The 22,372-nt window shown below is 46.0% G+C and overlaps 1 protein-coding gene and 1 pseudogene across 2 annotated transcripts in view; both read left to right on the top strand.

The window, feature by feature from the left end:
- LOC308246680 (uncharacterized protein) overlaps positions 1–22,372 on the top strand; it is a gene marked incomplete at both ends in the record, with an annotated part of 154,075 nt that overhangs the window by 112,646 nt on the left and 19,057 nt on the right. The window contains 4 exons of the mRNA XM_080665094.1: positions 2,060–2,289; positions 3,163–3,301; positions 5,703–5,823; positions 15,921–16,030. Coding sequence (XP_080521220.1) covers positions 2,060–2,289; positions 3,163–3,301; positions 5,703–5,823; positions 15,921–16,030 — 600 coding nt within the window. The remainder of the gene's footprint in view (positions 1–2,059; positions 2,290–3,162; positions 3,302–5,702; positions 5,824–15,920; positions 16,031–22,372) is intronic.
- On the top strand, positions 20,830–21,323 carry LOC308245916 (small ribosomal subunit protein eS19-like; annotated as a pseudogene). The gene has a single exon. The product of its transcript is annotated as a small ribosomal subunit protein eS19-like (transcript).

The following is a 22,372-nucleotide window of genomic DNA, read 5'->3' as shown; positions in this document are numbered from 1 at the left end:
CCTCTACCATATTTTGGTCCTGTTTCTGATGGATTACCATTGTTCTCCAACACCCCCGACTCCTCCATCTTGTTCTTTATCCCGTCTCCTATTCCTCCTCCTACCCTTTAAAACTCTTAGGAAAAGAAGACTTCTCTTAATATGAATACTTGACCCTTGAAAAACACCAGTTTGAAAATGCATGGGTCTGCTTGCACATGGGCTTTTTCTTTTCTTTTTTCTTTTTTTTTTTTTTTACTTTTTAAAAATTTAATTTAATTTTGTTGTTCAAGGTATTACAAATAGCAGTACATATGTCTCCTTCCCGTCCCCCATCCCCCACTGACCTCCCCCCAGCCTCCGCTACCCCCTGGCACTTGCCCTCGTCCCCCCGCCCTACATGGGCTTTTTCAATGTACAGTTAGCCTTCTATACCCTTGGGTTTCCCATCTCAATTCAACTTAAGTTCACAGAGCAGGGATCCGTGCCCCTAGCCCCCATGTTGTTCAAGTGACAACTATATATTAACACGGTAAGTTTACTTTAAAATTAATGTTTACTTTAATCAGTTTTATTTTATAATTTGTTTTATTTAAGAGTATGTAACTATTCATAGACAATAGTAAACACTGGGATTTATGCTGCCTGTGAGTTATGACTCTGGATTCCCTATTTCTGCTATGCCATCAGTTCTGTGATCTCTTAGACTTCAATCTAAAACTCCAAAGGGAAAGTGATGGACCAGCTCAGGGCCTTTAAAACGGTGGTCCCAGGAGCCCTTGGGTTCCTCAGAGGCACTTTGGGGGGTTTTGAGCAGAGGGGCCAACTATGTGGCCTGTAGGCTGCACCTCCTATCACCCTGTTTGGCCCTGGTCTGTTGGATATTTGGGGCTACTGCATACAATTTCATGGGACAAAAGGTTTCTGAAGATGAAATAAATCTGGAAATGCATGGACTAGCAGATTGTTGAGGAAGCAGGCTACAAGGTTGAGGGGTTGCCAGCTGTCTTCAGGAGCTCACTCTGCCCCGGGTCTTGCTTGCCAACTGTCCCTCTAGCCCACTCTCTTCTGGCAGCCACGCCTGCCTTCAAATGTTAACAGCACTGCTCTAGAATCCAGTTACAACAGGTGCTTGTTCTTCGCGTTCCTATGATGGAACAGGAAACTGCCTATGGTGCTAACACCTGATTGTTCTCTGAGGCCCTTCTTGTCATAACATCGTGATCAGATTTGCTTTTTTCATTTGCAAAGGAAAGTTCCTTTTCCTGTGACTGAGACACTATTGTCAGACTGAGGGCCTGGACACAGGTCCCATTCTGTCTGTCCTTCCACTGGTCACAGGAGAGCAGGGACCTGAACCCCTTTCTTCCTCCTTTCCCTTCAGGGCTCATAGCAGCCCCTCAATAAACATTTACTGAAAAAAAAACACAAAAAGATGAATGAACAAATCATAATTTTAAAGTAAAATTTCCATTGCGGGGAGAGGGCATGTATGGGAGTGGGGTGGGGGGACAATGGTAAGATATGTACACATATAATACCTTAATAAAAAAATAAATTAATTAAAAAAGAAAAAAATAAAGTAAAAATTCCTATTGAATAGTAAATTCCAATTAAGAGACACTTTAAAAGTGCTGTCTGCCTTTTAAAGGATGGTAGAAGGAACAGGAGGTAAGATAGACTTAAGTTTCCCATACAATGGGCAACATCCCTGATTTAAGGTTCTATTATTGCTCTATCATGTGTGGAGTTAAATCTTGAGTGTGTTGACAAGCACTTTCCAGAATGCAGAGGCTAAACATGAAAGACTTAATTTTTCAAGGGAGATAAAATGTCAGCACCCAAGTACAAAAGGTGTAAAAACGAGTGGTTCAAGACTTCCGCAGCAAGCTGAAATGGAGGCCTTCCTCTCCTGTCAGTCCCGGAAGGATACTTTCCCTAAGTCCTACAAGTGCTGCCGGTCCGCAAACCCCTCCTCGTGGGGAGAAGAGCCATTCTGCAAAGACTTCAAGGGCTGCAGGTTATGGTTTGTCCTGTCTTGGTCCATGATCAATAAAGAGGAATTCTGTAATGCTTTCAGCCAAATTTGCCCAGAGCATCTGGATTCGGACGTCAGTTCCAGAGCAGCCCAAAGGCCCCCTGGCATCTGGGAGGCCCGTGCGAGGGAGTGGTGTCCCTTGCTTTGCTGAGATCCTTTCTGGTGCTGTGGAAGCAGCTGGAGGTGCTGAAGGAGCAGTGGGGCCGGCTCAGGCTGCCAGGCCAGGACATCACTTCTGTCTCTCTGCACAGACAGTTCTCGGAGCTCTATGAGTGAGTGGGCTGGGGTGCAAATGCATGGGAACCTGGGGTTGGGCAACTTCCAACCCCTTGCTCTGGGGGTGAGATCTGGTCCATGCATCCTGGGATGGCCAGCCCCACTGAGCCCAGAGGAAGCTGGGCAATGTGTCTCTGCAAACAGTGCTTTCCAGGAGAAGCTGGGTCCTGTTGGCTGCAGGGTTAGCCCCGGATCCCACTAGGCAACACCACACATCATTTACCCAGAGCCCTGTCCCTGAGAACTTGGGCTTCTAAAGTGTGCCCTCAGTATGGACGCTAAGCTTTTTAGCTCATAGGATCCCAGGGAGCACTGGGTAGAGAAATGCTGCTGCTGTGAATTCCTCCCCACGCTCTGCCTCATTAGACTCATGTTCTGAGTTTCTGAGAGCTTCCTGCGTTGCAGCCAGAGATTTCATAGGGCAGAAAGGAATCATCAGTCCTGGCCAGGATGACTCAGCTGGCAGGAAAGACACATTGATCCTGCCATGTGTCCGTCACCAAACAGGTACTCACTAAGTACGCACCCACCACCTTTGCTGGGCCTTGCTAAGCACAAGAAGGTGGGGTAGTCTGAATTGTGTGTCTTACGAATTAAGAGTCAGCTTCCCTAGTTACTAGGGAATGAGAAGACTAGTCAATATTTTGGAAAATAAAGACTGAAATTAAATGTACCCAATGGGAAACGGCCTCAAGATTTAACATTGACCAACGGAGTAGCAACTGTGGTGAATTTACATGTTGATGTGTCTGTGATGAGTTGGGAGGTTTATATATGATGACAGGAAACAGAACTGAAAATAATTGTCAGAGAATCTGAACGAGAAGAAAATACGTATGTTTGTAACTTCGGTCTCTCTTCTTTAATAGAACTGACATTCTGTACCCCAGCATGAAAGCTATAGCTAGGAGGATGGGGCAAGAAGATGCATTTGAAGAACTTATAATAAGTAGTCAATCTATCCTTCCCCCCGAGGGAGCCTCGGAAATTGAAATAAAGACTCAGCAGGTATGCAGGAGCTCTTTTGAATTTGGCTTTGAAATTTTGCTTTATGGTATCAACAGATTTACCTGAGTGGTGTGTTGTTGTTTTTCTAAAAAGTGAAGTGTAAATTGAAGGTTTGTAAATCATTGAACAGTCTTAGAGGGAACTAAGTATTTAAAGGCATGTAGGGCTTTGAATAAGCAAATAACTACCACTTAATGTCTCAGAACTATAAATCTAGATTTCCATATTTTAATTTCCCCAATTAAGGTGTACCATCACACACACACAAAAAAAAAAAAACAAAAAAAAAAACGATGAAAGAAAATATAACCATTAGCATCTTAAACATAAAATCCAGCACACAGGTATCCCTCCCAATACGCACACCGTGGAAATGGATAAAATAGCTCATGTGATTGTTTTTCTGAGAATAAGACACCACCACTTTGGCGCTAGCCCATTCGGTGTGTGTTTTAGATGATCTGTATGGAGAGGAGGTTTTCCCAAGTGTTTGTTCACCTTGGTCCTGGGACACAGGCTCCGTGTGGTTGTGCTCATTGTAACAGATGAGCACAGCCTCTAATTGTTTGGGTGTCAATGCAGAGATGCATGGCTACTGAGATTCAAGGAGAATTCAGCCCCTCCCCCAACACACACACACACACACACACACACACACACACACCAGTCCCAAGGAACATGTGCTCTGCAAGCATAGTGTGTAAAGTTAGTGGAAGAGGTTTTTCTCTTAGTCATGTATGGAGTTTTAAATCTTCTCATGAAATCCTCGTTGGTGCCTACATCAAGTTTCAGTCCTGAGGGCTTCTCATATAATAATAGATCACAAAATTCCTGCTCACATTTAGAGATCCCCAAATATATGAGGTCACCTCAGACATTGAGCACTTTGCAATGTAACAGTATTTGTTAGCAAAAGGGGTTATATTTTACTAGTGACCCGGTGCATGAGATTCATGCACATAAAAAGGGGGTTAATTAGAGGAAATAATTTAATATTGCTATTTGCCCTTTCTCTATAATAGAAGTGTCAGAGATTAAAGAAAATTAGTAAAATGTATATGAAAACCTTCCTCTTGTCAGAGTCTGGCACTCACCATGGGACCCAGAGTCAAGTCCCCGCCCACCCACATGCACCTCAAAATCGCATGAGACCCAGACCCGGCTGGCCCACCCTCATTGGGCTAGATCCAGACCCAGCCAGTCCCACCCTTGTCAAGCCCTGCCGGGCAGGGGGCATAGCCTCAGGTCCCCTGGCCGGAGCCAGGACGGGGAACATGGCCTGAGGTCCCCCAGCCTAGACCGGGGCGGGGGGCGTGCCTTGAGGTCCTCTGTCAAGCCCCACTGGGTGGGGGGCATGGCCTCAGGTCCCCCGTCAAGCCCCGCTAGGTGGGGGTGCGGCCTGAGTTCCCCTGACCCAGCACTGGGGGTGCACCTTGAAGTCCCCATCAAGCCCCACTGGGTGGGGGGCATGGCCTGAGGTCCCCTGTCAAGCCCAGCCAGGCAAGGGGGTGCAGCCTCAGGTCCCCTGGCCCAGTGCTGGGGCGGGGGGGTGCGGTCTGAGGTCCCCCGGCCTGGTGCCGGGGTGGGAGGTGCGGCCTGAAGTTCCCTGTCAAGCCCTATCTGGTGGGGGGCATGGCCTGAGGTCCCCCAGCCTGGCGCTGGGGCAGGGGAAGCAGCCTGAGGTCCTCTAGCCCAGCACCAGGACGGGAAGCGCACCTTGAGGTCCCCTGTCAAGCCCCACCAGGTGGGGGGTGCGGCCTGAGATCCCCTATCAAGCCCAGCCAGGCAGGGGGGCACAGCCTCAGGTCCCCTGGCCCGGTGCTGGGGCAGGGGGTGTAGCCTGAGGTCCCCCGGCCTGGTGTGGGTGGGGGGCATGGCCTGAAGTCCCGTCAAGCCCCACCTGGTGGGGGGCGTGGCCTCAGGTCCCCTGGCCTGGCACTGGGGCGGGGGGGGGGGGGCACGGCCTGAGGTCCCCTGTCAAGCCCTGCTGGCCTGAGGTCCCCTGTCAAGCCCCATGGGGGCGGGGAAGGGCATAGCCTCAGGTCCCTGCTGATTGCTTGTTAAGGCTCCTTAAGGGAACTTGGCCTCAGCTGTGGGTGCAGCCATCTTTGTGACGGAGTGATGGTCAGTTAGCATATTCATTCCCTCTTTATTAGGTAGGATTAGTCAGAATGTAGGCCAGGAAGAAAAAATGCTGGTTTCCAAAGAGGTGTACATACTCCCCCAAGAGCCCCCTCCCTGCACAGAAGCCCTTGGGAGTCCATGGCAGGAGCCCTTCCTCCTTCCCGGGAGGGGACAGTTGAAGGTCAGGACTAGCCCAAGGCCCTTCTGCAGGAGTGTGACTTGGAAGCCTAGAGTGTAAACTAAGTGTGAAGACTGACTCTTAAACTGCTCACTCTAGCTTCAGAAACTGCTGGAAAATCTTGAAATTCATATGATCCAGGAGGTATTAAAACAAGTTAACAGAGAGATCGCACTGGCTGTGTCAGAAAAGTCCAAGGAGCAGCCTGCTCTCCCCACAGGTAAATTATTATTATCTCACAAATAGCATTTACTGTCCTTTCCTAATTATACAAGCAATTCATGTATCCATAGTCAGGGCAAAACATTCTATAATGCCCAGAGAATGATACAAAAATTACTTAACATCTTGACCCAGAGAGAAGTACTATTAACACTTTCATATATTTGCTTCCACTTAAAGGGCTTCAACATTTGTTGTATGTCAACTGCAATAAGTGAAATTTAAAAATAAATAAATACATAGATATAAGACACATGTTAACTTCAGTCTCAACTCCGCTTGTTAACTCGAAACTGAAATGAGGGAACACATAAAGCTTTTTGTATCCCATGTGTGCATGCATATATTACACATATATGGCATATACATGTAAAATGTTAGAAATGCATACATTTGGGGTAGGAAGGCAATCTAATGCCAGGGTCACTTCACGGGCACATGACCCGTGTGCTCACACAGGACTCAGGGCACTTGCAGTTCAATGCTCTTTGTGTACCATCTTGAAACTCCTAGTTTTAACGTAGAATTCCTGTTTTGTAAGTGGAATCCAGTGAGTAGATGGAGGGTGCACCCAGGGCTTGGAGCTCTGGCTCACATACCATCCTATCTCCTGTTGCCTCCCCAGCTTGCCAGGAGGGCTTCTCAGCCACCTGCTCCTCTGTTCTCTGTCACCCAGGGCACCCCTGAACTTCCCCTCACCAACCCATCAGCAATCGCTGCAGCCCTCGCCCCAGTGGGGGGGCTGAGCCTGGCGAGGGTTAGGATAGGGTGTGTATAGCTGGCAGTGTCTAAGGGATCCCAGGCTGACAGCACCACAGTGTGTTGGATGGGTGACTCAGTGGGGACAAGCCTGTTGCACTTCCCTGGGTACCTAAAATCTTCCAGGGCAGAGGTTGTAATACCCTTGGGTTGCCCATCTACAGTGGGTTGGGGCAGAAGGGTCATGCCTGGCTCTGCTCCTGGCTAAGGCATGGGATCTCAGTTCTGTGCCTGGTGGACCACATGCACCCAGTCACAGGGCAGGGTCTCTGGGTGCCCATGAGGGTCCAAGTTGCCCTGCAAGCATTCCCATGCCTGGGTGTGCAATGTTAAAAACAAATAAGAACACCATGGCAGGTCAAGTGTGAGATTGTGGGAGAAAGGAACACTCTGCTTTTAGTACCTATACTGGTACTTTTTTCCTACTTTTTAAAAAATATATATTTTATTGATTTTCCACAGAGAGGAAGGGAGAGGGATAGAAAGTTAGAAACATCGATGAGAGAAAAACATCGATCAGCTGCCTCCTGCACACCCACTACTGGGGATGTGCCCGCAACCAAGGTACATGCCTTTGACCGGAATCGAACCTGGGACCCTTCAGTCCACAGGCCAACGCTCTATCCACAGAGCCAAACCGGTTAGGGCATTTCCTACTTTTTGAAGAGGAAGCCCTGCATTTTTATTTTTCAGGGGGTGCCCCAGATTACATAGCTGGTCCTGTCTGAACTGTGGTATCTATTCCTAAGTCCTACTAATCCTGTAGAAAAATCCACAACCTTTGAACTATGGAGGAGTTGTCGGACTAGCCAAATAATTTAGGTTTTCCTCTTGAGGCAATCCCACAGATTGTAATGTTTATGAATAACCTCTGTCCTCACCTAAGCCCTTGTCATTTGATCAGTGCTTCGAGTAGCTGGATCTGTCAACAGGGCTCTGGGAAAAGGCTGTGCAGTGACAGGGCAAGCCACGCCCCCTGGGCAGCTCTGAATGTCACCAGAGAGCTGAGTGTGGTTGAGCTTCAATTACAGAACATTTAACAAGACACAAAGCACCTGTTGTTTGTGCTGCTTTGGATGCATACAGGTGGCTCCTGGAGAAAAATTCACAAGCACGTGGCAGGTGCAACCATCTGCAAGTTTCCGGGCTGTGGTCCTTATGAGACTAGGGGAGGACACGTCTCTGCTCTGTGGCTGTGCGGTGTGTGCCCTGGGCAGGGTGCTGCTCAGCTGTGCTTGGAAAAGCCGTCAGGAAGGGGCTGGTGGGAGTCAGGCAGAGGGGAGGGGTAGAGTTATTTTGAATGGTGGTAAGGCTGATATTCCCAAACCTTACTCTGGCTAGAGTATACTGGCCAATTCTAAAGTCTTGCTCAAATTCTGTACTCATGAAGCTTTTAAAATAAGTGCCAATGGTGAGGGTGCTTGGTTTTTGCTTTGGGTCTGTTCAGCATGACTTAACATGGAGGTCTGGTTCTCCTCTTGTACTGCCTTCCCCCCCCCCATTCAAGTGACAAGAGACCTCCCTGCCTGCTGGGGTGCTGTTCTGTACATTTCCTCAATCTAGTCTTCCCAAGATCTCTGTGAGCTGCTTTCGAAGAAGGTGATAAAACCACATCCTACTTATCTCAGCAGCAAGAAGCAGCCATAGTGGATGGGGCTTCCAACAGGGACCACTTTTTCATGTGAAACCACCCTTTGTGGTCAAGGTTAGCTTGGGGCTAGGGGTTTCTCTAGAGGGAGTCGGGAATGAAGGGATTGAGACCAGGGACATCACAAGTGCCTGTCCTTCCTTGGGGTCTCCTCTCTCCCTGTTGACGGGCTCAGGTGTCTACATTTATATCTGCCAGAAAGGAACCCTTGATCTTACCTCCACCTCCTTCCCTCCTCCCACCTAGTCGTGGAGCTGAATCTTTCTATACAGCTTCTGAGTGAGTTTTCGGTTTGTCAGTGAACATTGGAAATGTGGCAGCCACACCCGGTCTGGTGCTGGTTCTCAGTAGCTGAACTAATGCTCCCCTGAGATCTTTCAGGAGTGGCTCCAGACACCCCCATTCAGCCCCTGGGTTCACCTTAGCAGAGCCATGGGCTCCACCGATGCAGAAAGGCTCTGCCATTCTCCATCGTTGACATTTTGGCATTAAAGTCATTTTTAATTGATTGCCTAAACTTGTCTGAGCAGTTATAAGGCCAGTAGTCTCTAAAGTAGAGTGCATATATCTCAGGGATGTGGGAAGAAAATATTAGAACTTCTAAGTAGATTAAATTTATATATAAGAGTCACATGTCACACTCACAGTGAGGTATCCTAAAGTGACCATAAGTAAATATGAAGAAATAATAGAGGTAACACTTCTAATCCAGGTACATGCTTATCGTTAGCCATATTATGAGGTTTAAAAAAAACATAACCTAGCCCTGGCTGGTGTCTCAGTGGTTATGGTGTCTGCCTGCACACCGATGGGTCCCAGGTTCAATTCCAGGTCAAGGGCACATACTTGGGTTGCAGGCTTGATCTCTGACCCCGGTTGGGGTGGATGTGGGAGGCAACCAATTGATGTGTCTCTCTCACATAGATATTTCTCTCTCTCTCTCTCTTTCCCTCTTCTTTGCTCCCTTCCACTCTCTAAAAATCAATGGGAAAAATATCCTCTGGTGAGGATTAACAAAAAAAATCCCATATGATAAAAGCCTAATATGCTAAGTGTCCAGTTGTCTGGTCAGCCATTCAACCAATCAACGTGTAATATGCTAATGATATGCTAAGGCCGCTCAACCGCTCGCTATGATGTACACTGACCACCAGGGGGCAGGCGCTCCGACCGATAGGTTAGCTTGCTGCTGGGGTTCTGCCGATTCGGACTGAGAGAGATGGGCCAGACACACCCTGGAGCCCTCCTGTGGTCCCTCCCTGGCTGGCCAACCTCCCATGTCCCTCCCGGCCCCGATTGTGCACCATTGGGGTCGCTCAGCCTGGCCTATGCCCTCTCACAATCCAGAACCCCTCAGGGGATGTTGGAGAGCCGCTTTCCACCCGATGGCGGAACATTCGGCCGCTATGATGCACACTGACCACCAGGGGGCAGATGCTCAATGCAGGAGCTACCCCTTGGTTGTCAGTGCACTGCCACAGGGGGAGCACCACCTAACCAGAAGCCGGCTTATGGCTGGAGAGCACAGTGACGGTGGTGGGAGCCTCTCCTGCCTCTGTGGCAGAGCTAAGGATGTCTGACTGACAGCTGTCAGTCAGACATCCCCCAAGGGCTCTCAGACTGCGAGAGGGTGCAGGCCGGGTTTAGGGACCCCCCACACCCTCTACCCCCCCATCCCCCTACACGCCCTACCCCCCATCCCCCCACCCCCCTACCCTCCCCACCCCCATGTACCAGGCCTCTACTAAGTAAATAAATAACCTAATCACATCTGATAAGAAGTCAGACAAAAGGATTAAAAGGTCAAGGGAACTATGGGAATGTGGGTTGAGATTCACTCTTACTGTTGATGGACCTCACCCTAAGTACATCATGCTTTGCAATGTTATCCAGTGATTGTATTGTAGGTAGTTAGAAATATTAGAAATACATAAGCATAAATATGTTAAAGTTGAGTGGATAAAAACGTTTCACTTGAGGGAAGCACAATCAAAATACTTACCTGTAGGAGTGCATGGTCCAGGCCAGCATATCCCCAGCAGTGTGCCCTGGAACATAAGTTTCTCAACATGTTAATACAGAAGTTCTCCCAACCACCCTCCACTAACAGACTCAGAGTTGCCTGAAGCTTCCCATTCCCTTGGTAACACAAGCAGGCGAAGTACTTACTAACCAGTTTTTGGGTTGCATATGTTCACCTATCATCGTTGATCATTGTTTGCTCCAAACCTGTTTATGCTACTTTTACTTGTCATTTTGCTTGAGTAATTTAATTACGTATTATGTAACCCAATGAAATAGGAGTACAAGAAGAAAGAGATGTGTTCTATAAAAACTAAGCTGAAATGGATAAATTATGGCACATCCAGTCAATGGAATATTACTCAACGCTAAAAAGAAAGGAGCTATCAAGCCACAAAAAGACATGGAGAAGCTTAAATGCACATAACTAAGTCAAGGAAGCCAACCTGAAAAGGCTGCCTGCTGTATGATTCCAACCATATGACTTTCAACCATATGGAGACATTAAAAAGACCAGTGGTTGCCAGGGGTTTAGAGAGGAGAGAAGGAGAAATAGGTAGAGCACAGAGGGTTTTTAGAGCCTTGAAGCTACTCTGTATGACACCACAGTGGTGCATACATGTCATTATACATTTGTCAAACCCATAGTTTCTGAGCCATAATGGAAACTATGGACTTTGGATGATAATATGTCAGTGTAGTTCATCAGTTGTAGCAGATGTACCACAATGGAGTGGGATGTTGATATTGAGGGAGGCTGTGTGTTTGTGGTGTGGGCAGGAGATATATAGGAACTCTCTGTACTGTCTGCTCAATTTTTCTGTGAGCATGATGTATGTGGATCGTTTTTACACTCCTTAAGTTTTCTCTCCATAAAAGGAAAGAAACAAACTAAAAAGAGAACACTAGAGATTGTAGACCATGCACGTATATTATGGTTTATAAAAGAAAGATGGTACAGAACTCCAGTGAGTGGGTATGTACAAAGAAAAGGCGTGGGCTTTATGTTAGAAGATTGGCAAATGTTTGCATATTTGTGTATTTTTAAGTTAAATAAGATATTTAAGATAGTTCATGTCATTTTTTAAGCATTCTCTGGTTTAACAGACTTCATTTGATTGATTAATCAACTCTTAGACTTAATTGCTTTAGATAGAGGATTTCTACCATATCTTGCAGGAGTTGAGAGAAAAAGGTTTTGTTTTTTTTTTTGTCAAAATTAAGTTTGAGAAATTTGGAGTAAGTAATTTTTAAAATGTTTCTTTACTCAAAACCTTCTTAGAGACTTTACTGTCCTACTGTGAATTATAAATATCCAGGAGACAGATAGAGTAGGCAATGCTCTTTAAATCTATCTGACCACTGAACCCTTTTCTCCCTCTTGGGAACATCTGTCATCAACTCAAGGAACTAGTGTTCTGGGGAGCATTTTGAGAAACACAGGAGTACAAAATACATACATATGCTTGAAGCAACAAGGTTTTCAACCTGCCCACCTTTTTTGGGGGCCCCCTCTGCCACATCGGGAGAACAACTTTGATTGGCAGTTGTGTGCCTTTAAGTTTCTGTATGCCTTGGCTTAGGACCCAGGGGCCACTCAGGCACAGCAGCTGGTGGTTGTGTTAGAGAAGTGAAAAACTAGCAAATAAAGAGGCCCTTCCTAGAGGGTGGAGTCTATTGGGGGGGGGAGGGGAGGGGTGCAGTTGTGTTCAGAGAAGAAGAGAGGGGAAGTGGTTTGGCCACCAGGAAGTCAAAGTTTCCTCCAGGCCAAGGACATGGGAACAGAGTGAGAGGAAAGAACAAACCCTCACTTAGCCCCCAGTGTGCTGTCTGCCACCTACCACCATGCTTCTGTCAAAAACTGCTTCATCTTAAAGAAGCCATGACCACACACATACTGAAAATGAGACACGTGTAGAGACTGCCAACTCCACTTGGCCAGGAATTACTTCTCCTGGATGAATTCTACTCTCCCTGGCTTCCCCTGACTCCTGCCTGCAGATGTAGATGCATGTCTAAACTTGAACTCATGAGTAGGAAGTGAAGATCTCCCAGCATGCAGGAAAAATACTTCCCCTTCAGCTAAGCCCTGAGCTAAAGCCAAACCAGTTCTGCCGGTATTTGGCAGGTGATGGTCCCCAAACAGGAAGTGTGTGATGGATGTGGTCCCTCACTAGGCTTCTCTGAGCCAGAGACCTGCCTCTAAAGTATCCTGGGAAAAGTATCCAATTTCTTGTCTGAAATATACATAAGCTCTGAATTGTCAAAGTTTAGATTTATAAAAGTCTTAGACATCTTAAGAAATGTGAACCTCTAGGCACATTAATCTTTGGATTTTCCACTTCAATTATGCTAGGACAGTGATATGTCTACCGCCTTTGTTGTCCTAAAGGAAAAGCAAAATCAGATTTGTTTATGATGGAAAGTACACAATTGTAAAAGAAAATGGAATCCCATTTTCAAAAACAGGACCCCCGCCTCCCAATAAATAACATAGTAAGTGCAAATACCAGAGGCCCCTGCTGTGTCATATTCACATTTCTGGGAAGATTGTGCTGGATGCTTCCTCTTATGTGCAGTGAGTCTCCTGTCAGAAAAAATGAAAGTGTGAGTCAGAAACCTCATCTGAAACTTGGAAGAGCCAGCTGGGGGCAGGGAGTGGCTCTGCGTGTGCTCTTGCTGATGGCCAGCACCCCCAACAAAAAAGGAGAGTAGGATGGGGCTTGGCTCCAGTCTCTGACTCCTTAGGTCTCTCTTTATTTCCAGCACCCCCAGGGCCATGCACAAGGAAATGAGCCCTACCTACCCACACAACTAACACACACATGTGCTTTTGCTCTTCCACATGCAAGTTAAGGAGTGTTGACATACTTCCATGGTTCTAGCATTGTCATATTATTTTAAATTTGATTTTATTTGTTTAACCTGGTTCAAAATTCAAAATGATATTGAAAATGTATATTTAGAAGTCGTGTTGCCACCACTGACCCTCTTCTACCACCCCCTATGTAACCACACTTTTAATTAGTTTTTAATATATCCTTTCAGGGCTTTTATTATCCATATACTAATTCATTTCTTCATTCAATACCTACTTACCGAGCACATACTATGTTCTAGGCATCTATATTTTAGACACTGTTTGCATCCTTACTGTTATGGAGCAAAAAATCCTTACCCTAATGGAGTTTATCATCTAGAAGGGGGTAGACAGACAATAAGCAATAAACATCCTCCTATATAATAAAGGGCTAATATGCAAATTGTCCCTCTGGAGTTTGACCAACCGGGAGTTCAACCACTCACTATGACGTGCACTGACCACCAGGGGGTGGCTCGGAACGAAGGAAGGCCCCAGCCGGCAGCTGGAGAAAGGGAGGACCCGGCTGGCGGCTGCCAGCCACTAGGGACCCTACCCATGCACCCTACCTGGGCCTCTAGTAAGAAATAAGAAGATAATGCTGTAAGGAGGATGGGGCTGTTGAGGTTTGATGGGGCACATGGCAATTTTAAATAGGGTGGTCAGAATACACTTCACTAAGAAAGTGCATTTTGAGTAAAGTTTGAAGAAAGTGAGGGAATTAGCTAGATGGGTATCTGGAGGAAGAGCATTCAGACAGAACAACAAACAGTTCATATGAAGCCCCTAAGCAGAGCATGCCTAGCACACATTTATGGAACACCAAAGACCCAAATGTGACTGGAAAAAGATTGAGGGGGAATAGTAGGAGATGAAGTCAGAAAGGACGAGTGAAAGGAGAACAGATCATGCAGGGCCTTGCAATATTTACTCTGAATGTAATGGGGAGCCGGCCCAAGGCTTTGAGTGACATGATCTGACTTACATTTTAATAGAATCTCTTTGGCTCCTGTTTTAAGAAGGGGCAGTGAAGGAAGAAAGGGTGGAATAAAGAAGAAGCTAGTTGGGAGGCTATTGCAGTAATCAAAGCAAGGTGGCTCAAACAAGGTTGGAGCAGTGGACGTATTAAGTGGCCAGATTCTGGGTATATTTTTGAAGTAGTCATTAATGGGTTGAGTATTGAATATGGAAGAAAGAGAAGAACCCATGGTAACTCCAAGATTTTTGACCTGAGCTATTGGGAAAATAGAATTGCCATCAACTGAGATGGCAAGTTGGGGAGGGAATTCAATCACAAGAGAAGTGTGAAATGCCTTTTAGACATCCAAGGAGAGATGCCAAGTGGGAGTGAGATCTAATTTTGAGGGTTGTCAGCATACGAATGTTATTTAGCCATGAGACTAGATGGGATATCCGAGGGAGTGCGTGTAGATAGAAAAACAGGTTGACTCAGGGATGAGTCCTAAGACCTCTAACGTCAAGGGCTGGGAGTGGGGAAGGGAAAAGGAGAACCAATAAAAGGGATCTAGAAGGAACAAACAGTGAGGCAGAGGAAAAGTAGGACAGAGTGGTGTCCCAACTTCTAGTGATGGAAGTTTCTCAAGCACAAGGAAGTGAAAAATTGTGTGAAATGTTGCTGGTAGTCAAGTAAAACCACTGACTTTAGCCATGTTGTGGTCATGTTGGTGCTTATGGCAAAAGCAGTTTCATTGGAGTGGTGCAGGTATAAGCTGGGTGAGTGAGTTTAAGAAGGATTTTGAAAGAAGTCACACACAGTAAGGGTTGACCTCTCTTTCTGAGAGTTTTGCTACAAAGGGAGAAAAGAGATGAGATAATGGCTGACAGGGGAAGTGGAGTCTAGAGAAGGATTTTTATGAGGTGGGAAAAATAATGTGTGCTATTTTGAGTGGTCCAGGAAAGAGGGGAGAAGTGATGATATTGGAGAATGGCAAATTTTTGGAGCAATGACGTTTAATAGGCTTGAGGAGATATTCTCCCACTTTATTATATTTATCATATCTTTCTCATAAAAGCATTTTATATCCACTGTCCTGCAAGTTGAATATTTCACTTAACAACCGATGCCTCTTTTCATATCAGTACATGGAGAAGGTCCTTTCTTTCTTACCGCTTCATACTATTCCACTTGAAGGATATTCTACAGTTTAGATTTTGTTTCCAAGCTTTTGCTGTCCTAAACAACGCTATTGTGAGTAACTGTGTACATGCTTCATCTCATAAGTGTCAGCCCTATTGTGGCTTCAGTCTAGGAACTAAAGTTTATACTCTGTCTACTCTCAACATTTCTAACCTATGACTCTCTTTTCTTTCTTTTAGATTTCCTCCCATTTTTTTTAAATTAACTCTATATTTAAATTAATTTTGCCTGTAACACCAGGAATGTACTGAAATATGTACATATAATAGCTCTTCATTTATTTCTGATGATTGTGTTAGGCCAAATAAATGTTCAGATACATATAGGCACTTAGTGACGTCACGCAGGACCAATAACATTTGACCCACGATTTTTAGTTATGGTAGCAATATTGTTCCCTGTCTTCAGAGGTGCTTTTTCCGAATCTTTTCATTAGGGTCTTATCAGATATCTTCCTTATTTCCATGTTCTGAAAGATCCTGTGTCCTCAACCACCTCCTTCCCTCCCCCACTTCCCCACTAAGTTTTCATGTATTTGGAAATGACAGCTAGCTGTGGCCAGTGCTGTCTCAGAGAGCTGTCATTTCATAGTCATTAACGGTTGTTCATTGTATCACGATACTAATAGTGGTATGTTTCTTCCCCTAGAACTTTGGAAACACCAAGTCATGAAAGAAAACTTTTCAGTTATCAGACCACAAATAGTTGAAAAATTTATGCAGAGATTAATGGAGAATCACCAGGAAGGTGGACTAGAGGTATGTATTAAAAAGTAGTTATTCTGTACTGTGTATGTGTTTTTAACATAAATCCAAACAAGGAAGACTTTCCGCTAAACCAGTGATTTTCAACCACTGTGCCACAAGAATTTTTAAAACATGCAATACCTAACTCTTTAGTCAGGGGCACTGACCTCTTTTTCTCTTAGATTGTCAAATCAAAAAATGACAACAGCCAACGCAACAATAGCAATCTGGTGTGAATGAATCAAAATTATATCTATTTTTTTGTCAGATTGGCAAAAAACATACTGTATTTTTGGTGAGTCACAGAATTTTAGTAATTAGTTTATGTGTGCCAGGAGATGACAAAGGTTGAAAATTGTTCTATAAACATAACTCCTAAGGCTTCCCTTACTCTCTTAGGACAAAGATATGAATACTGCACCTAAACTCAAAGTAGTAATCACTTTAATTTTGGAAAAGGACTGATTTCTAACAATGATGGGAGAGAAATTAGAATATGCATGCTGGCTAATTTCAGATTTGGCCAATTTTTTAAAGTCACCTTGGGGTTTATTTATGAATGAGTTCTTTTTAGCAACATTTCCTATTATTGGTTTTTTAGTGTAGAATATTTAAAGAGCGAAACTAAAATAGCCTATAATACCATTTAAAAACATTTTTTAAATGTACAACATGGAGAGAAAAAAAAAAAACTTAGCCCAGAAAGGTAACATTTTTATCACTCCTTCACTCCACCATCCCGTTTCCTCTCCACACAGGAAACCAGTGTCAAAAATGTTTTCTGTGTATATATACTTAAATCCATAACAACTCTATATCGTATATGCAACACACATATACACAGTCCATGGAGTTTGAACCCTTTACTCTTGACAGCAAGTGCCTTTCTAAATCAAAGGACTCCACCAAAAAGTCAAGAGTATATGTGGATAGTAAGCCTTAATAGAGCTTTTAGGATCATTAACAAATTAAACATACATGCATTAGGTTGACATGAATCCAGTTTCCTTTGAAATTCAACCATTTTTAAAAACCTGGCTTAGCAAAAGGTACTCTATTGTTACATGACAATGTTTTCTCCGAAATTACATTTTTTAAGCTCTTCAAATGTTTTCCATAATTTTATAACCACTTCAGTTCTTAATCATGAGGCAGAGAATTCCCAAGCTTGGTGGGGATACACTTTCCCTTAGAACTTGATGACTTACATGGATTTGCTTCAAGCTTTCAATGATACCCAAGTGGGACACTGTCTATGGTGATGAGGGCTGAAGTGGTTCTTTCTGGGTCCCTGCACCTCAGAGGTTCTCAACCACAGGCACAGAGATGGTTAGGGTGGGGCTCAGGAAAATGAGTCCCAAATGGTGTGGCTGCCCTGGCCCGTGTGGCTCAGTTGGTTGGGCATCATCCTGTGTACCGAATGGTTGCCAGGCAGATTCTTAGGGCACATGCTTGGGTTGTGGACTCGATCCCCAGTAGAGGGCATGCAGGAGGTGGCCAATGGATGCCTTGCTCCTTCTCCCTTCCTCTCTCTCTAAAAAAAAATTTTTAAATCTTTTTTAAAAAATTGTGGCTCTCCTTACAAAGGAAGGAAATTCTGACACATGCTTCATCATGATGAACCTTGAAGACCTTACACTAAGTAAAATAAGCCAGTCACAAAAGCACAAATGCTGCATGATTCCACTTATATGAGGTATTGGGGAAAAGTCACATTCATAGGCAGGAAGTTGAAGGGTGGTTGTCAGCAGCCTGGGGGGAGGAGGAAGAGGGAGTTAGTGCAGTAGGTACAGTTTCTGTTTTGCAAGATGACGTGTTCTAGAGATTGACTACACAACAGTATGAATGTACTTAATGTCACTCAACTGTATACTGAAAAACAGCTAAAATGGCAAATTTTACGTTATGTGATGTGCTTTTTACCATGATGAAAAAGAAAAGTTTGTGACTCAAGATCTGCTCATCCCCTATCTATATATTTCACCCCAACACTGAAGACAGGATCTCTAGGAAAGAAATGTTGGTACTTAGTAGGAGACGGAACAAACCCATATCAGGTAAAACTAAAACTCAGGGCCCACTGAAGAGACTGGTGTCTGCCTGCCGTTGTCTTGGAGTAACAGGACCCCAGGATGCGAGGTCCCTGCGAAGTCTGTGCCTGGTGGGCTTCTGGCTTCTTCTGGATCATCTGCAGTGACCGAGACTCACTCTTCCAACTCCTCCCTCTCTCCCGATGCCTGGAAGCCCTTGTTCCAGGCCGCTCTTACTGAGCTGGATTTGGCCATCCCATCATCTCCACTATGGATCCTGGCACACCACAGGTCATGGTTCCGACGCCTCACAACAAGCCTTAGATATCTGAGGGCAGGTGGGTCAGTCAGAGAAGCTCCGTGAGCACCATTGCTAACATGTGCGAAGCCTCTGTAACGTTACAACCGGGGCCTGCTCCAGGAGGACAAACCAGACAGGTGGTGGAGAACAAACCATCACCCCTTCCTCCTGAAGATGCCTGCCGGTGCCATGGCATATGAAATGGAAAATGGAGCAGGGGCCAGGCCCCCCCTCACCTGGTCTCTGTGAAGAGCCCCGACGACACGAGCACAGTACATGGAGGGCTTATGCCCAGCCTTCTCTGCTTCAGACTGACCCACTTCACTTCCTTCATCACTTTACATGAGACCTCACCATCCTGATCAGTCTCCTCTAAATTCAAGGTTGTCTGCCAGTGAGGGGTGCCCTTGACCTGGGGTTGTGATTGATGAACGCCCTTGTGGGTTGGGTTGCGGCCAGCCAATTCCAGGCTAACAAGTCGCCTGATGCCCACGCATTGCCTTTCGGCATCCTGCAGCTGCCATGTGACTAGCTTTGTTCTTGTTCACTTTGAACCTTTTGAACTCTTTAAAAACCTGGATTTTTATCATCCAGGATACACTCTCTCCCTACCTGCCCTTGTTGTCCTCATTCAAGTCATTTAATAGCAGTGTATGACAGGACAGGCCCCAAGCCCTGTGCTGCGCACTCTGGGTCCCCTCCAGGCTCACCAGGTTCTTTGGGTACAGTCTGTCAGTGGCCAGAAGCCCATGCAATCGCACTGTTCTCTATTTGCCCGAGGATGTCAGAGAAACCTTCTCAGATATCCTGCTGAAATTCAAATATCTGCTGTTTCCTGAGGTTAGTCTGATCTGACTTTTCTTGAACCCATGTTGGCTTCTAGTAATCTTTGCTTCCTTCTCAAGAGTCTAAAAACCAGACTTTCACAATGAATTTTAACATCTTGCCCAAATGTTATACCAAATACCTTGGCCTGAAGCCAGAGACTAACCTTTTTGCAAATCAGAACAACTATCGTCTATTTTGTGGGTTCCAGAACCATCTCCATTTATATGCCAAGTCACTCACTCATTCCACAAGTGTTTAGAGATATATTTTTTCCAGGCACTTTATTAGAGCTATAAAGGCAAAAGATACAGTCCCTGGCCCCAAAAAGCTTATTGAAACAGTTATGTGAACCGAATGTCAGCAATGTTGAGGAAAGGCACTTCATATTAAGTACTTTGATAGAGGCAGACACAGAATGCTATATGAGTTCAGAGAAGGGGGCACAACCCTGCTAGAGGATGGGGGCAGAAAGTCTTCAGGGAAGAATTCCCGGAGGAGGTGTTATTTGGGTCAAGTCTTGAGGTACAAGTAGGACTTGAAAGATGAAGAGGGGTCAGGGAAAGAAGGCAGAGCAATCCAGGAAGGGAGTATAGCAGAACTCAGAGGTGGACATTGGGAAGGTGGGCAGGGCCAGATGCTGCCAGGGCTTGGTGTGCAATTCTTAGGAGTTTGGATATCATCCTAGAGTCAGTGGGAATTCACTGAAGCATTTTGTCAGCAGAGGTGGGTTTTAGAAACATCATCAAAACACCTGTGTGTTCCTGATGTTAGACAAACTGTCATGAGAGCCTCTCGGATGAAGAAAACCACAAAAGAGCAATTTGCTCCCAGCAGGTCCGGACTTCTGCCCTAATGAAACCTGGCACCTGCCATGCTTCACCTCACACTGGCTCCAGAAGAATCCATGGTGCAACCTCATGAGCTATTAGTCAGGGCCATCATCGTGAGTCAGGTTTAAATGTTGGTGAAGGAGTCAGCTTACTAGAGGGCTGAGCTAATGGTCTTCACTCTGGGATTCTTCTGGAACCCAGGGGCCAGCCTTGGAGGGGAAGTTGGCTGATGAAGCCCCTTCCTACTGTATTTTGACACAGAGGTGACATTTAGTAACTTACAAAGGCAGTGGTGGGTTGCAGAACAGCTTTTTTGGGTTTTTTTGTGTGTTTTTTTTTTTAATATGTTTTATTGATTTTTTACAGAGAGGAAGGGAGAGGGATAGAGAGTTAGAAACATCGATGGGAGAGAAACATTGATCAGCTGCTTCCTGCACACCTCCCACTGGGGATGTGACCGCAACCAGGGTACATGCCCTTGACCAGAATCGAACCTGGGACCCTTGAGTCTGCAGGCCGACGCTCTATCCACTGAGCCAAACTGGTTAGGGCCTTTTTTGTTTTTTACATATATTTTTATTTATTTCAGAGAGAGGAAGGGAGTGCGGAGAAGGATAGAAACATCGATGAGAGAGAGAGAGAGACGTTGATCAGCTACTTCTTGCAAGCCCCCTACTGAGGATTGAGCCCGCAACCCGGTCATGTGCCCTGACCCAAAATCAAACTATGACCTTCTGGTTCATGGGTCGACACTCAACCACACCAGCCAGGCCAGAACAGCTTTTAAGAAACAAATAGTGGGAAACGTCAATGCTCCTTTCCCCTGGCTGGCAGTGAGGAGGCCGCACGATGCCCGGAGTGACTGTAAAAGATGTGAACCAGCAGGAGTTCCTCAGAGCTCTGGCAGCCGTCCTCAAAAAGTCCGGGAAGCTGACAGTCCCTGAATGGGTGGACACTCGCAAGTTGGCATAGAGAGCATAGAGAGCTTGCTCCCTGCGGTGAGAATTGGTTCTGCACATGAGCTGCTTCCACAGCGCGGCACCTGCACCTTCGGGGAGGCACTGGGGTTGGCTCCCTGACCAAGATCTATGGAGGCCGGCAGAGAAATGGTGCTGTGCCAGCCACTTTAGCAGAGGCTCTAAGAGCGTGGCCCACAGGGTCCCCCAGCCCCGGAGGGGCTGAAAATGGTGGAAAAGGATCAGGATGGGGGCCACAAATTGACACCTCAGAGACAGAGAGATCTGGACAGAATCGCAGGGCAGGTGGCAGCTGCCAACAAGAACAAATGCTGGGTTAATAAATTGCCTCATTCTTAAAAAAAAAAAAAAAGAAAAGAAAAAGAAAATAAACAAATTGTGTACTGGCCAGTGTGCCTCAGTAGGTTGGGCATCATCCCATGTACCAAAAGGTTGCTGCTTCAATTCCTGGTCAGGGCACATGCCCAGATTTCGGGCTTGATCCCTAGTATGGGGTGTGCAAGAGGCGGCCAATCAATGTTGCCCTCTCACATCGACGTTTCTCTTTCTCTCTACCTCTCCCTTCTTCTCTTTCTAAACATCAATAAAAAATAAAAAATAATGAGAAACAAATTACTCTGAGAGCTCAGAGAAGGATTGTGCCAACAGAAGCCACATAGGCTGTCGTCCCACAACAGATGCTGCTCAGGTAGCTCCAAACGCTGCTCTGGAAGGCTGAGTACGCAGGCAGCAGAACCAGATTCACCTGGAGAGAGGGGCTGCCAGGAGCTTCCTGGACCTCTCGTCACCTGTCAGTCACAGCTTCCAGCCTGCCCCACCCTAGACATGCTCCCCATTTCAGGTCGCCACTGCAGAGGCTCTGGCTGGGCCCTTCTTACCTCCCCTACCTTCACACCATCCCCTCCTTGCCATCCCCTTGAGCTGCTCTTTCAGCCCAGTCTTCTGAGGCCTCAGCAGAGCCACTGAGGGAAGGAAGCAACACAACTTCTCTAGCCTCCGGAGATGCTCACGGCAAGTCCTGGCCGTTCCCACCTCTTTGGTGTAACAGACTCACCCAAGGGTTCCCCATCCTTGCTGGGTAAAGTGCCATGCTGACCAAGAGGAGATGGCAGAGAGCCACTGTGGCTCAAGACTGCATTTGTGTTTAGTTGGGGTCCTGTATCTGCAGTGGCTGTGGTGGTATCAGTGTGAGAAGTGATTGCCCTGTTAAAGAGCTGCTGGAGGCCCTGCTGGTACATTTGAGTCCCAGCGCTGCAGGCCGACTCCAAGCGCTGGGCCCAGCTCACCTGGATGGGGCCACTGGCCACACCTTGCTGACCTCCAGTATGGTCTCAAGGCTTAAGGCTTTCACTCCACTCGGTCCAGGGCGAGTTTCCTTGTGATTACTA

The sequence above is a fragment of the Plecotus auritus genome (assembly GCF_963455305.1).
Source record: "Plecotus auritus genome assembly, chromosome: 4".
Taxonomy (NCBI): domain Eukaryota; kingdom Metazoa; phylum Chordata; class Mammalia; order Chiroptera; family Vespertilionidae; genus Plecotus; species Plecotus auritus.
Note: the sequence above shows the minus strand (reverse complement) of the source record. Positions and strands in the feature narration are given on the sequence as shown.